Below are 16,039 nucleotides of genomic sequence, written 5' to 3'. Positions count from 1 at the left end.
CAAACACTTCCATTAAATGTTGCATAGACAGAGTAGGTCAGACATTTACCCTGGAAAGCTTGTTGGGAGAGTCTTTGCTGCCTTCTCTCTGCTTCAGAGGGTTCAGGATCTTGGTGGAGGGGATGTGCCATTTGGCCTCTGTGGACAGAAAATAAAAAAGCTAAGCATGTAGAAGTGCAAAAGTGTGAATATGCAGCAAAAAAGAAACTTTGTTAGAACATAGGACTCACCTGCAGATCTGGTCCTCTCCAGGGTGGGCTCCCGCTCCCTGTGGATCTCTCCGTCTCCCCCCTGGAGGTCACCTGCCTGCTCATGGAGGATTGGGGAGGGACACCTGAAGGCAGAAAGTGGATTGGACACAGAGTGAACCTTGTATTCTAGTCAGAGAAAGGTTTCAATGCATTTACTGCTGTATGTACAGCAATTAGCTGAAGATCATTTAAGGTCAAATCACTTGAGCTTATAATAGAATAAAGAAGCTGCCAGACAACGCTGACAGAAGACCTCCTTTCATTCGATTTTCCAAGCCAGGCGCTATTTTGCTCTTGACAAAGGGAAAAGAGCAGCAAATGTTTTCAATGCGGGTCTTAATTAAATCCTAAAGAGCTACATGTAATAAAGGTTAAGACAGATGAACAGAGGTCACAGTGTCTGCTGATCTTTAGCTCTAACCGGAGATCAATCGGCTTGTCTGTGAGTCTGCCTCGGCTCTGACAGGCCGCAGTGATCACTGAGAGTTCAGTACACTTTTGAGGCCTCTGACAGAAAGGCAGCAGTGTGAAGCTAAGCCTCTTGTCAGTCTGTAACCACTTACAGACAGACAGCGGTCTCCGAAGGGTTCTACTCAGTTTGACACATGTTACGCCTGTGCAGTCTGAAGCCCTGCATACCATTATATGATTGAAAGCAGGAATAAAAGCGATTTATATGTGCTGTTGAGGAGATAAAACACAAACTGAAAAACATTGACAGAAAAAACCTCTTCCTGGCTACTTTCATTTTGACACCAGCTAAGATACTTCTCTTTTAGGATTTATTTTTTCTTCATCAAAAGCTGTCTTTCTCCAAAATCACATTGTAGTTTGCTAAAGTGGCACTTTACTTGCAGTAGGTAAGAACAACAAAGAATTCTTTATAAGCACTTCCTATCATATTTAAGTGCTAGTCCTTACTGAATATTCAGAACAGAAGAAGAAGGATGTGAAGTTCACACCAGAAATACTGTACTGGGCTTGGATTTCTTTTATGTGAATAAAACGGAGTGGCTTGATTTTCAAAGTGGCCATTTGTGTTTGAGCTAGCCTTTATGTTCTTCTGAATGTAACCATGAAAGTAAGGCTTTCAGTTCGAATGGAAATGATCAGAATGCATGTTAAATTAAAAGAAACTCATACATAAAAATCATCCCCTATCATCTGCCCTAATTTTAAACTCTGGATGTGGTATTAGACCCTGTGAGGCCTCATTTTGTTGGAACTCTTCCTGTAACAGAGTGACGAATGGCCAAAAATGCACTGATGATTTGATCATTTCACGTGGAAAAAATTGCTGTCATTTTGCAAAATTGCAAGATCTCGGTAATAGTGCTGGGACTGATTGTCGCTGCATTCATTACTGCAGAGCCGCATATTCATGGAGTGACTTTTTACAAGGCTGTTTCAAAAGACTGCTGTGGTCCCGTACCCATCGTATCCGGGCTGCTGGGACCAGGTGCCGCTGCCACAGGGTCCGGGATCACTGGAGGAGGACTGGTTACTGGGGGAGCTGCGGTAGTGCTGGTCTCCCTTGTTGCATGACGTGACCTGGGGGTTCTCCATGTCCTGCATCGTCCTGCAGAAACAGTGGCAAAGAAACACTGTGTGTAAGAAACACCGTCATAGATTGTCAAAGCTTTGGCTGCAATTAAAGGGGCCCTTTAAAGCTGGTTTGGGTTATTTTCTTTCTGCAGTGTGTTAGACAGGTTGTGTATGCAAATGGTCTGCAAAGGCTGAAATATGGATGTCACAGTAGAGGGACAAAATATGAACATGAAACTCATAGATTCCCATAGCTCAGAGTGAAATCTTCAAACTGCTTCTTTTGTTCAACCAAAACGATTGGATATTCAATTCACAATGATACAAAACAAAGAAAAGTAGTGAATTGTTTTGAGATGATGACATCTGCAAATTAAAAGACAATTATTTTTCTGTCGATCAAGTAATTGCTATACCAATAATCTTAGAGCTGCTCTGTCTGTACATATTATTATTTGAAACAATTGTATACTCAATAACTAAAGTAGACTCTCTAGCAACCGACAGTTCACAACTATAAAAACTTTCTATCCCTCACTGTGCAGATGTAATGACTTTATTATTGGCTGTCACTCCAGTCCTTTGCGTGTGAGCACCGTGGATAATCTCTAAGAAAATGTGAGAGCTGCCAGTGAGGGAGAAGGTGTCTTGTTCTCCAAAGACAAACAGAAACAGAAGATTAGTTATGGTAATACGCTGCAGTGGGTAATCCAGATGGTGCAGCCCTGTGTGTATGTAGAGTAAAAGTCACAAGTAGCTTGTGCACGTAAGAGGATGTGTTGGATTCCTGAGCTTTAAGACACAATCTTGACTCTGCTCTTGAACTGCTTTTTACACAACCTCTTAAAGACGTTACGTCATTTACTTACTTGGACTTTGAGCATGATCTCAGCTCAAATTATCAAAAGTGTCTTGCAGTAGGGAACTGACTTAATGCCTTGAGACAAGACGTATGTTTGCTGACTCAAGTGTTACATAAACACTGGATTCAAGTTATGTCTGCTGCCTAGAGGCCTTTTAACCAACACACAAGAGAAGGTAAAACGACCGGACAGATACAAGACTACAATAACATATGCAGGATTGCTTTCACATTAAGTCTCCTGTCAGGTTGCATACTCTTTCTTTTATCTATTTGTTTATGTAAGGAGTTTTAGATTGGGTCGGAGTGAGGCTTCCAAAATGTGTATATTTTCCAATAAGTATAAGGGATCATTCAAAGATCAGAAATATGAAGGTACATTTCATGAAAAGAATCCAGTTAAACCTAATAATTCACATTCACATCACATTTCAAATTGCTATTGAGAAGCTGTCAAATGATTGCCCTTACTGCTTTGTCATCAGGTTTCCTTTTTCTAGACCTCCATAGGAAATTCACTAAACTGTCAGTAGCTCAGTCAGGGAACACATCATCGAACGCTTTGGCCGGACCGCTCTTTTCCTCCAAGGCTGAAGTGTCGGTTGTCTCAGCCGAGTCCAGGCAATTTAATATGAAACGGCAACAGCTGCTTTTGTTCTCCTTCTCTTGTTCTCTTGACATAATGTAAAGGTCTAAATGAGGGAATATTGAACTTTAATTTTCTCTCTGTGCTGCAATAGCATGCAAGGCTATAGAGATTAGTGTTCTGTCCCAGTTGGCTGCATATTAGGTGTCATATTTTACAGTGCCAGGTGTGGATCCAGCTAAATGGAGCAGTGGTTTCCTTATATCTTTTGTTAAACACCTCCCCAACCACATTGATTTGAAATGAAATCAAGTACACTTTTATTGACACCACCCGTCATGTTCAGAATATTACGATAATGTTTGAAAACAATCAAACTGTCTATATGAAGGTCAGTATGTTTGGGTTTCCAATGGACACCTATGGCTAACTATTTAAATATTTGATAAATTACTGATAGCGAGCAGACTAGACTTCTCTGCTTGGCATCTTAAAATTGCTCAATATATAAATAAAAAACAATAATCTATTTTGCTTGGGCTTCTCAACAGCCTTTCCACGTACCCCCTGGCATTTGCAGAAGTACACCCTGGGAAATCGGTGCTGCCGATCTACATTTTTGTATTTATGATTGTATTTGTATTTTAAGTGTCTGTATAATATTCCCCTCCTGTCTCTCTCCCACCAACCCTCTTCAGTGTACGACTCCTTCTTCCCCTTTCCTCTTCTCCCACTCCCTCTGGGGAGCTACATATTGTGGTCCGCGGAAGAGCACTCTCTTTGTTTCTGCAGTAATTGGATGAGATGAGCTGAGCTGTGTCAGTGTCCCCATCACCTCCTCCTCAGCAGGGTGCAGGAAGAGGGAGGGAGCGGGGAGAAGGAGGGGTGGGGAGGGAGAGAGAGAGCCAGGGAGAATGGAGTGCTCCCGCTGCCAGGGACTCTGATTAGGCAGAGAAGGCGACCATTATCCCAGTATAGTCAGAACAGACAACACCAGAGGGGGTCGATGTGACACACTGGAAAGGTTATCATGACTGTAGGGGTTTCATTAGAACGAACAAATCACTGCTTTACATGGCTCAATGGAGATGTCCAAAAGAGACACCGTCTAGGACAGGAACAAAGTCCAATTGTGGCCTTATCATCTAAAGGGAGATGAAAGGGAAGCCCTGAATTCATTGGATTAAAATGCTCCATTTATATGCATGCAAATAACTGAACACAATAACAGCCCCTCAAAGTGATATTGCAGCTCTTCTCTAAATGAGAGAGGCTCAGAGTTCAAAGATTTCATCTCAAAGGATTGGATCTTTTTGAGCGTTGTGATGTTTGATCGCAAGCTTTGCTCTGCCTAGCTTTCTAAAAACAAGGTTGAAAGCTTGCCTTCTAAGAGTGTGTTGAAAGAAAAAGCATTTTGTTTTTTTCGTTCACTTTCATCCCAAAAAAAGATCATGTTTTTGCACAAAAGTAGTCCTCCTTGTCAGGCAGATAATTGTCTCAAGTTGTGTTTCTTTATTTTTAGGGGATCAACAAAAAGGCAGTGAACAAAACTTATTTGATTATCTTTATTTTTAAAGTCTAGAGTTACCTGGACCCATCTGGCAGCTTCCTATCAAAGGAGGTGCTTCTTGGGATGTTAGCCTGGTGCTGCCGGAGGATCTCCTGGCACTGCAGGCGATCAGGGCCCTGTGTGGGCGAGCCCCGGGAGAGAGGTGCTCCGCCGGTCGCGGGCACCCGGTGCCAGGTGGTGTTTCTCCTGAAGGGCGTCTTGTACTCGCAGGGTGTGCCCTCGCTGTCGACCTTGTACTCCACCATGGGTATGCGGTAGAGCTCGGAGCAGCCCCTGAGTGGGAAGGAGGATGTGCAAGGAGACAACAAATAAAGTTAAAGGTCAGGAATGAGGCCAGTAGGTAAAGGCTTCAGTTAAGTTGCATTTCAGGTTGCACTCCATATTTATTAGCGACTAAAATCTAAGTTAACATGCCGTATCAATTAATTTTTACTAGGCATTTAGCTGTAAGGACCTAAGTGAACAGTCACAATCGGTGCTTCTAAGAAACATCTACGTTCATTAACGTTCTGTTCAGTACATGGTGATTTTATACACCTTTCTATTCCAGATACATTCATCCCAACAAAGGCATTTTGTACGACAGATTGCTCTGCTCTTAAAAAACGTATTCTCCTGACCTAGCACTTTGTGCATTGGCTCAAGGACATGTTGTCTATTATTTAAATGGAAAAACTGCTTCTGCACAAACCTAAAACAGAGTAGATTTGAGATCATTTGGGGAAATGTTTTTCTTTGCAGAGTCATTGTCATCGAGTATCCATAAGGACTCTGGCCTGCCTGGCTACATGAGTGGCTACATGAGTAGGTGTACTGTTTAACACTGTTCATAGTTACTACCTTTTTAAATGACTATTTATGCAAGCCTGTCTGGCAGACTTTTTATTTAGTTCTGTGGCTGTGATCCACTTAGTGTTTTATTTCTTTGGGATTGTTTGAATAACCTTTCAACTTATTTTCATTGACGTCAAAATTAAAATTTTAAATGAAGTGTTCAAAGTAGATGAATTATACAACTAGAACGATGTTAAAGTGACAGTCACATTCCACATTTACTAATTAACAGTTTGCATCCATCTACAATTACAATTCATAATGAAAGATCTAATGAATCATAAGAATAACAGTTTAACTAACCTTCATTTTTAGTCATTGAGTCATAATGATAACACATCTTTTTTATTAGTAATGTAATAAAATCCTACTTAACACTACATTACTATTTTCTTCCATTAATTAATAACATTTCTACTATTGCATTACCGGGCAGATTTCAGCTGTTACAGTACAACACTGTGACCCTGAACATTCGGGGGGGAGGGGAATCATTCTTCCATTTCCATGACTACACCAAAACACACTAATGCTGTCAGGAATAGTTAGCCAGGAGCGGACATCTAAATATAGTGTGTCCATCCATGTGCAGGCATGCATGCATGCGTGTGTATGTGTGCGTGTGCGTGTGCGTGTGCATGTGTGTGTGTGTGTTTTGTTGGCACACACATGCCTGGACACAGATTCATGGCCACATCGGAGACGCATAGAAACTAGTGGAAAACACTTTGCCTTTTTTAATAGTCGAAAATCTGTGCTTGCCACTTAATCAGATATAGGTCTCCCCTGAGTAGCTCTGCACAGGAGGTCTTTTCCTCCCTCCATCTCCATCCCATTACTGCTAACATCACTGAGGATCTCCAGGATGGACAAGGCCTGTGAGGCCATTTCATGCAACATTAATCTTTGGGGCTGGGCAGAAGCTTGGTGTGTTTGAAAGGGCGGGGTCGGTGGGTTGGGGTTAAACAGCCTGGGTGCTATGCTAGCTCTCCAATAGCATTTCAAGCATGACCCTTATGATTACGCCAACCTCCCCTCTCCAAAGTCAATTCTCCAGAATCCAATGGGGGATGGAAAGCTGTGTATGCACTGCTGTGGTCATACATGTACACACAGCGGAGCTTGAGGAGGCTGATTGCAAGGCTGCGAGTAATCCCTCTCAGAGAGACCTTTTCATCAAACTGGGCCATGGGTGGCTGGGCTGTTTACAGCTGGCCTCCCACTGGACATGTGGGTGTTAAAAGATCTAACTAGAAGATCATCGCACACTTCCTCCTTGTCCACCATGTTGCTTACATCTGGTCAATGTCACCAACGAGGGAACCTCATCCACGATGAAAGACTGTCAATGGCGTACTCTACTTCCTACATAGTTTACATTATTTATTTAAAGGGGACCTATCATGCAAAATGCACTTTTGTACGTACTTTTATACATGAATATGTGTCCCCGGTGTTTCAGGGAACTCACCAAGTGTCAGAAAACACAACCCTCTCTATTTTCGTCCATACCCAAATCTCTAAAAACGGGGCTGCAACGGATCTGATACAAACTGATCCAGATTTGAACATTTCACTGACGTCAGGACGGTGGCACTACGGCTATTGGGCTAACTCTCCACCTATCAGGGGAATGTGGGGTTGGGCCACGGCCGGCCATTGCCGCTCGAAAGCACTGGAGACGCTGTAGTACATATGCCAGGCCTGTAAGTGGCGCTGTAGTCTGCCACAACAGCAGCGAAGAAGACTTCGCATGGTTGCCATGGTTGCCCTTCTGTTTATTCTCCGCTTTTTTCTCCCTCCCCGAGGCAAGCGTTTGCTCCTGCTGCTGTAATTCAATGCAATCCCTCCCCGTCGAGGCAAGCACTGTAATTATTTCCGGTAGTCCACCAGCAGATGACAAACACCCACCTCTCCGCCTCTTCCAAGGAACGAGGGGACCGTGCGGCAGAGTTTCAGTTAGGTTTTCTTTCGCCGGTCAAGATGTCCGTTAAAGTTTAAATCTTCCGGACAAAATTAGAAAAGTGCCGGTCAAAGGTCTTCTTTGTTATTTATTGAGCTTTAAAACAAATGAATAACGACTCTATATAATAATATAATAAAACACGGAGGACGGAGATCTCTTTTTCTCCCCCTCTTCTGACAGCCCAGCAGCTGATCAGAGCACGCTCCCCTCTCCTGCAGGGGGGCGTGGTCAGCTGCAGCTCACAGAATCAGCCCCCTGCAAAAACAGGGCTGGAAAGAGCAAATAGAGCGAAATGAGGCATGGCTAAAATGCATGATCCGTTTGGTATTTTGAAAAAAAAAAACTATATTTATATACTTTATATAGGTATGGCCCTACAATATATTGTTCAAATATAGCATGATAGGTCCACTTTAAATGTATTTAGGTAGCATCATCACTGGTTCGACATATGGGCCAAGTGAGAGTAATTTGGGTCATTACAGCAACAGAAGACGTTTGTAAAAGACGATATAATTTATCGAGTTGAGTGTGGATGAGGATCTCAGAGATTGTTTTTTTTTTTTTGGTGAAGCCTGAGGTTTTTATTAAAGGTGGGGTAGGTAAGTTTGAGAAACCGGCTCGAGATACACTTTTTGTTATATTCCATGGAATGCTCTTAACATCCCGATAGTAATGAATATCTTAAGTGCTTTGACAAAAAAATCCATAAAAAAAATGTCATCTGTGGAAGCCGTAGTACTGTAAAAAGCACGACCAATCATTTTAGCCGGCCCGGCTAAAATAACTGGATGGCCTACCTGCCTGTCAGCCTTCCATCTGTGCACAAACTTATCTCGTGCCCTCATTGGTCATGTGCGTGTTCGTGTGTGGAGGAGGGGCTCTGTAAGGAAGTGGCAGATTTTTTCCGGTTGTGTATTTTCAAATTCTAGCGCACTCTAGCTGGTTTCTCCAAAATGACCTACCCCACCTAAGTAATTTCTTGTTAGCGTCAGAAGAAAAAGGTTGTGTTAGATCTTGACTGTTGGTCAATTGGCTTGTAACAGGGCTGTGACCCACTCATTACCTTGATTAACTGTGTGTGTGTGTGTGATCACGCCAGGTTGCCACGCAACATTACTCTCTGAATAGACTAAAGCTAGCTAACAGCTTGTCAACAGGAAAGGTCTCTGCCGTCGTCACCTGCCCTGCTTTTTTGCGCCATAAAGAGCAAGAACTGACAAGGTGAATTTACCTTATGATGCTAATACTCTCCCTCAGCGCTGCTACAAGCTATGCTGGAAGAAGAAATAGCCATAGTAATCGCCTGATGCATGTGGAATCTGTTTCTTGTTTGTAATGTATAGGGGGACTCGGACTTGATGTGTATAAATCATGAAGAAACAGCAGGAAACTGGTGTTTGGTCAACACTTAATCCTGAGCCGGAGGAGACATGTCCAGGCAGTTGTAAGGAGAGGAGGAAGCGAAGAACTGGTGTGAAATAATGCTGTCTGCTTCCTCTAGATTCCACCAGGAACTGATGTAGGGCTGCAACTAAAGATTATTTTCATTTTCCATTAGCTTGTCGATCATTGTTTTTGTTCTATAAATCAGTTGTCTATAAACAAATCTCCACTGCTGTTCCCCAAAGCCCAAGATGATGCCCTCAAATCCCTTTGTCCACAGATAAAAGACAATCAGTTTACAAGAAAGATTCATAGTAAAGAAGTGGTAGTCGGCTGACTCATTTATTAGTTGAAAGCTAATCAGTTACTCTGCGTCACTCTTCCAGCTAACTGGTCTATAACTTATAGCACAATGGCCTAACATGAGCTTGTAGAGATTGGGAACATTTACAACTCAAAACCAAAATCCAGTTGACTAAAAATAGACTTATCGGAGGAAGTAATTTGACAGCACAATTGGCACAACTTGACATGACAATACTAAAATAACACCATTGCTTGTTTGAAATTTTAAAAAGAGTGCGAGGCATGTTGGAGGTGAACAATCAGCCCCTTCAGCTGCTGGGTCTTAAAGAGTTACAATAGATCAGTGTGATAACGGGACCTTAGACCTCTGTCAGAGAGCCGTCACTCTAATGACATGGCCAGCGACTGAAGGACATGCTAATCCATTCCCAGAGTCAGAGTCTATGTCACAGCAAAGACCCACAGAGGTTGTGACCTCCACCAGGTCTTTGCGAAACGTTTTCAGGAGCTTTATAAGATCAGGTGTGGGGGAAAAGTGCATGGGTTGGCAAAAAAAAGGGAGGGAAAAAAGCCCCTTTCAACAACTTCTTTGCAAAATGATCTAAAAGGAAAAAGCGCCTCCCGTGAAGAATGTGAGAGGATTAAGGCGAGCAATTTGTGATGCAGGTTTTCTGAGTTTTGGTTTAGCCGTGCTATCTTTCACAGGGTGTTGGCATGGGAAGTGAGAAATCCGGCTTAACTTCAGTCCAGATGAAAATCCATGATGACAAGTCTGATGACACTTCAAAAAGAAAGGTCACAAGTGGCCATCTGAATGTCACAGGCAATTCTCATTATCAGCAGGGGGCTGGTGCAGGTTGAACCCACTTAAATTCGGGTTAGCCATCACTTTAAACATACATCTTTGTGATTAAAACGGAAAAAGTTCAGTATGGTCTGACGAAAAACATAAAAGGCACTTACTCTGAAAATACAGTTGCTTTTTTGTTTCTGTTACTCTTTGTATGTCTTGTTGTAATCATCTACTTGAGTCCAAAGTGTACTGATCCTCTTGTTTACTCTTCGTTCTCTGATGACCATATACCAAAACATACAATCCCTGCCATGCTCTGTACATCACATTCCAGTTTCAAAGAGCTAATCCATTTCATCTTTTTCTCATTAGCTTGATCCAAGGCTAACATGTTGAACTTGTTTAAAGCTTTTCAGAGTGATGATGGAAAAGCCTCTGGTATAGCGCTGGGCTATAACCACATCCTTCCTTCAGTGTAAATAAATACAGTACTAGGTTTGGCTAATATTAGAGCCATATCTCGGCTCTCTACTCTACTTCAGGCTGAGCAGAGTAAACTCATTTAGGGCATAAACAAGCTCTAGGAGGTTTGCCACAAAACCAATGTTACACACTGGTCATTCAACATAATGTTAGCAGCTATAAGACCCATCAATCCTCACTGAATTTGGAGGAATCACAAAGACTGAACGAAATTCTAACAATTTAAAAACATAAAAGGAGGCGACCCACATCTCCCAGCCCCAACATTTTCTTATGAAAACATTTCTCCTTGTCATGTAGCGATGTGGAGCCAGGGTACATTGTTTGGAGGTCATGAGATTCTTGTCCATTGTTGTTAGACTAACCCCCATCTCTGTGGCCACAGGGGACTGACTGGGGCCCTACTGAATTCCTTTCCTTTGAGATAACGGTGGAGAAACTGGAGGACTTATTGTTGACTGCAACACTTTGGCAACTCAAAGACATAGCAGCGAAAAAGAGTTGAGGGCCCTCGAGATTCTTCACCTGACCTCTCACCTCTTGATTTGTTGGAGCCTTGGGAGAAAATTCACAGGACCCCAGACAGAGCCTTTTTGGTTCTCATGGGACGAAGATGACAAGATGTGTTTCTTTTAGACAGGGAAATCTCCATGTAAAAATCAACAGCTCTGACCAGTATGGACTTCTGCTATAATACCTACTAATCTGCCAGATGCATCTGTTTGCAACGCCATATATGGGTCAAGCTCACTGAATTATGCATCATAGCACCCATTATAGACGTACGGCAGAATGTAACGCATATCTACTTCTTTATAGCCTTCTATATGTGTGAATAGTTCTAGATTTTTCCACAGTTCTATATGTACATTTTTGTAACTACCATACGTTCTAATTGGCCATTCAAAGTGCCGTCTAAGGCTTTGGTATAGTCAGTGAAACTAAGCCAGATGTCTTTCACTGGCACAAAATCTGTGTCAACAACTTCTACAGAATCCTACATCCTGTGACCACATCTCAGACACATGCTTTTAGACATATCGTTTTGGACAGTGTTTGTTTCGTCTGCTTTCTGCTACGCTGAACTGCGATTACGATTGTATCATCATGTATCATCACAGCTCTTGGTAAGAGGATTAGATGTCGGTTCTGCCTGAGAGGCTGCTGCGGTGGATTCACAGACGGTGCATGTTTGCCTATCAACTGGCTAAATATGTGACTCCTCTGTTGCCAGACAAAAACTTGAAACATATTTAACACGTGCCAAGTATGCAGAATTCATTATGACGCATATATGCACAGTTGTGTAAGATCGTATTCATACAGGGTATTTTGAAAAGTCATTAAGATGATTTTTTTTAAACTAAGAAAAATGTATTATCAATATATAGATGTCTTCTTAAATTCTTCATCCAGCTGTGAGGATGTCACATTTTCACTTAACAATGTTCAATCACAGAATAATTCACAATGGCAATATTAAAGCAATAACAAAATATTTGTTTTGTGTTTTTGTCTCATTTTTGGTTGAAATAATAACATAACAAAATGTGTGTAGAGAGGTGAAGAGATTCCGTGACCATACTTACCATACTACAAAAGCATACAAAAAAACCTTGCAACAATCGACAGTAAAAAGGGCAACCAGATGAACTGAGAAATAAAGTATCCACAAGGCCTAACATCTACCAACAAGACATTATCATGTGTGTGTTATGATACCTTTTTTAATTAGTTGTTTATCGTCACAACTGGGTTATTAACACAACCTTATCCAGCAGAAGGATATCGAAATTCAACACTTCTGTTTAGAAATGTGCATGTACAATGTGATAATTTGTTTAAGTTTTATTGACATTTTAGCAATTCACTGACAACCTTAGTATTTCCTCCAACCTCACAAACGGATAAAGGGATGAAGTGAAGTTATTCTCTCTCTCGCTGTCAAATCACTCTGCTGATCTACGACACAGTGGGAAAAGCACTCGCTGGTAGACGTTTCTGTCAGAACATCCAAAACAAAGATGCGCGTGTGAAAGAGTGATGGATTTGATTTCACAGGACTGTCTGTCTCTCACAGACAAAACAAGCAGATGTGCTTTCAGAACAAACATTTCACACAGAACTTCATCTCTTGCCATCACAAAAGATTGTTTGAAATATGCCTCGCTCTTTCTTTTTTATGACGGGAGCAATGGAGCCTCCACATGGGTGTGTGTCCCTACAAATGGCAGGCACTCCCATCCTAATTGCTGAATAGAACATTGGGCAAGGTTTTAAAAAGCGCAATCTGCAAATGTGAGCTGTCACACAATGGGAGCGAAGGCTGAGCCATTAATCAAAAAGCTCCTCTCATTATCATTAGTGAGAATCGCTGACTGTCCATGTCTGCGTGACTCTACAGCCCTGCTAGAGCTTTCTCTCGCAACAAAGCCGCATCAATACAAAGACTGTCCCCTCTCCAGAGAAATCAGCGGCAAACAACATCAAGCCTCATGCAACAAAAACAGAACGTAAGCATTTCTTTATGCTAATAATCTCAAACACGAGGGCAAATGTCAAGGTAATTTACCCCAGCTGCATAGCAAGAAAGAGAAGAAGAAATTACTCTTCTGCTATGACTTCATCCATTTTCGAGGAGCACCTGTTTCTCTGTTTTACTAACAGCATAGCAGCAGCCAAACATGAAAGACAATAGGAAGTCTGAATATGTTTTGTAAGCATTGTCTGTAGTGTTGATTGAAAGTGGCGGTGGAGTTACCTTCTTGGGGCTCCGTCTTCGTGAGGCTGGATTATAATCACTTTGACGCTGACGGATGTGCGCAGCAGGTCGATCATTTGCTCGTGGGTGAGAGTAGCGACCGCCACCTTGCAGATCTCCACCAGTCGACTGCCCTGCCTCAGCCCCGCCTTCCAGGCGAAGCCAAAGGGCTCCACGTCGGCCACGATGCCTTCAAAGTTGACGTGGAAACCGAGCTGTCCGAGGCCATTCCGACGCAAAGTCATCTCCGACGTCTCACAACCTCTAGTGGTGATCTGGAACCAGAAGGGAAACAGGGTTATTTAAAATAAAAGTATATCCATTTTGTCTTAACTGTAGTTATCCAGATACACGAAGACAGCAGGACTTTAGAAACACTTAAGTAGATAAAAAGGTCCAACACATGAATGGATGCAATCATTCTGAGAAAACAAAAAACAAGCCTGAAATGTTGAGTGATCTTAAAATCCCTTAATAAGAGCTTTCTACGCTGACACAGTTTATTACAACAGCAGCCTTCAACACAGAGTTTCCGTTAGCCGGTAATTACCGGACTTTGACCGGTAAAATATGCTGAAGACCGGCAAATCTAAATCTCTCTGGTCAAAATGTCCGGTCAAAATAATTTCCCCTTAGCACAATACCGCATCAGTTGCGCCACTTATGTGACAGACAAGAAGAGTATGTGACAGACAAGAATAGTCAATTCTAATGTCTAACACTTAATGTGGAGAAAGAGATGTCCTGTATGGGTTGATTGTGCGTTGATCTGTTGGTAATGCCTCGGGGTTCCGGTGGGAATGTAAACAAATGCATAATGCTGCGCTATACTTTGCGGCCTCACCCGGTTGCATAGCGACGCTTATTGTTTAGGTGTCTTGATAAGCAGGTACAGTAGTCATATCATTATCTAGAACTAGCTAGATCTGATCGATATGGACATAAACGCGAGTGAAGTCTAATCTGACGGGAGAGAGAGATCAGCTGCTGCTGACGAGTCGACGCGCAGCTATGCATGATCACCTGCAGCGGTGAGCAGAGCAAAACACACACTTCAGGTTAGAAAATCACAATTAGCTATTTTAATTACCTCTCAAACTACCTAAACTAGTTATAGATATGTTTAGTTTTACTGTCAGGTCACTCATTACTGGATCCGCGAGCTGCATGAGACGGATACTGACGGGCTGTCAGGAGAGAGAGAGAGAGAGCGCTCCGTTTATTATTCCCGTGTTATTATAAGTTACTGTACACTTTTGAATAATGTAGTTAATCTACTATAATTAGTTTGTTTAATATCGAATCATATCAATTTGTTTTAAAGCTCAATAAATAACAAAGAAGACCTTTGACCGGCACTTTTCTCATCTTGTCCGGAAGATTTCAACTTTAACGGACATGTTGACCGGCAAAAAAAAATGATAACGGAAACTCTGCTTCAACAGTGTACAATTTTGATATTTTCTGATATGTGTGGGTTTCCTTAAACTAGTGAAATACCATTAGAGCACAGTGAAATCCTGTCCTTAAGCAGAAAAACACGTGCATGTTTGTTTGGCTAATTCAAGGAAGCTCTCAAAATGGAAGTTATTAGGAGGATACATGGCGGAGCTAACTGGTTTAGTGCACAGAGCTGCTTAGAGGCAGCTTAAACACACGGGAACTGCAAACACCTTTCTCTGTGGACACACATGGACTTGTCTATAGAACTAAGTCTGTTAACCAGAGATAACTTCACCAACACATAACCCACTGACCGCTGACGCATACAAAAATATGCAGTCATTGTAACTGCATCCAGAGACTGAAAACTTCATTCGTGGATGACAGTAGCTGTTTGTCCAATAGCGTTTGTAAATGAAACTTAAAGTATGCTCTTTTCCAATGATGTACTTACATGCAAATGTAGTTGCCTAAGCCACTGCCTAAAAGCAATTCCAGTTCAGCTGAGGTTCAGACAACACTCTTGATTCAGCAACATTACAGTTAAACAAACAACCACCAGACCGAGCAAGATAAAACACGCCCCTGTAGCCTGTCTATGTTCGCCATAATGAAACAACTGAGCTTATTTATCCTGGGTGTTGGTACATAGTGGGCATGGAAAACATTTTTGTGGTAAAACTGCTGGAAACAAACCTCACACTGGATCCAATGAGTTTTAATCAACCATCAGATTAGTCGTGGTACAATTGTGGGTGACTCCATTTGCCTCAGAGTGGCAGCTGGCTTCAGGGACACATTAACTCAGACTATGGCCTGTCAACACTCCACCAGATTCTCACACTGAGAGAAATCCTACCCCGCTGTGTGAGAGGAGATCCGTGACAACCTTAATGCATCTCCTAGTGAGACACAACCCTAAAACTTTATTAGGAGGAAAGGAACTCATCCTGTTGGTCGAAGTTATAAGTCTCCGTCTCGGTTTTTGCAATAAAATCATGCTCAAAAGATCCAGTTTTAAAAGAGAGATGAAACTAAAAGGAGCACTTTTGTGTTATGACCCATGCACTAAACAATTCATCTGCAGAAAACGTCAAGGGCAAAAGAAATAGGACATAAAGCTTTCAAAAGGGGAACGTCTGGAAGTAAATGGCCTGTGTATGAAGAAGACATTGGCTGGGGAATTAGGGAACATGAATCAAACTGCCCTTTGTCAGGAAATTCATTAGGCCTAAATAATGGCTTCCTAAATG

At 42.1% G+C, this 16,039-nt stretch overlaps 1 protein-coding gene across 4 annotated transcripts in view; it reads right to left on the bottom strand.

Annotated features, from left to right (window-relative positions):
- Nucleotides 1–16,039, bottom strand: part of LOC117499702 (signal-induced proliferation-associated 1-like protein 2) — an 85,960-nt gene that overhangs the window by 18,326 nt on the left and 51,595 nt on the right. For all 4 annotated transcript variants that reach the window (XM_034152282.1, XM_034152284.1, XM_034152285.1 and 1 more), the window contains exons 9-13: nt 13,344–13,618; nt 4,833–5,087; nt 1,684–1,830; nt 231–334; nt 50–138 (exon numbers count right to left, since the gene is read on the bottom strand). In XM_034152282.1, the coding sequence (XP_034008173.1) occupies nt 50–138; nt 231–334; nt 1,684–1,830; nt 4,833–5,087; nt 13,344–13,618 (870 nt within the window). The remainder of the gene's footprint in view (nt 1–49; nt 139–230; nt 335–1,683; nt 1,831–4,832; nt 5,088–13,343; nt 13,619–16,039) is intronic.

The sequence above is a fragment of the Trematomus bernacchii genome, unplaced genomic scaffold, assembly GCF_902827165.1.
Source record: "Trematomus bernacchii unplaced genomic scaffold, fTreBer1.1, whole genome shotgun sequence".
Lineage (NCBI taxonomy): Eukaryota > Metazoa > Chordata > Actinopteri > Perciformes > Nototheniidae > Trematomus > Trematomus bernacchii.
This window is presented reverse-complemented; position numbering and strand designations above follow the sequence as displayed.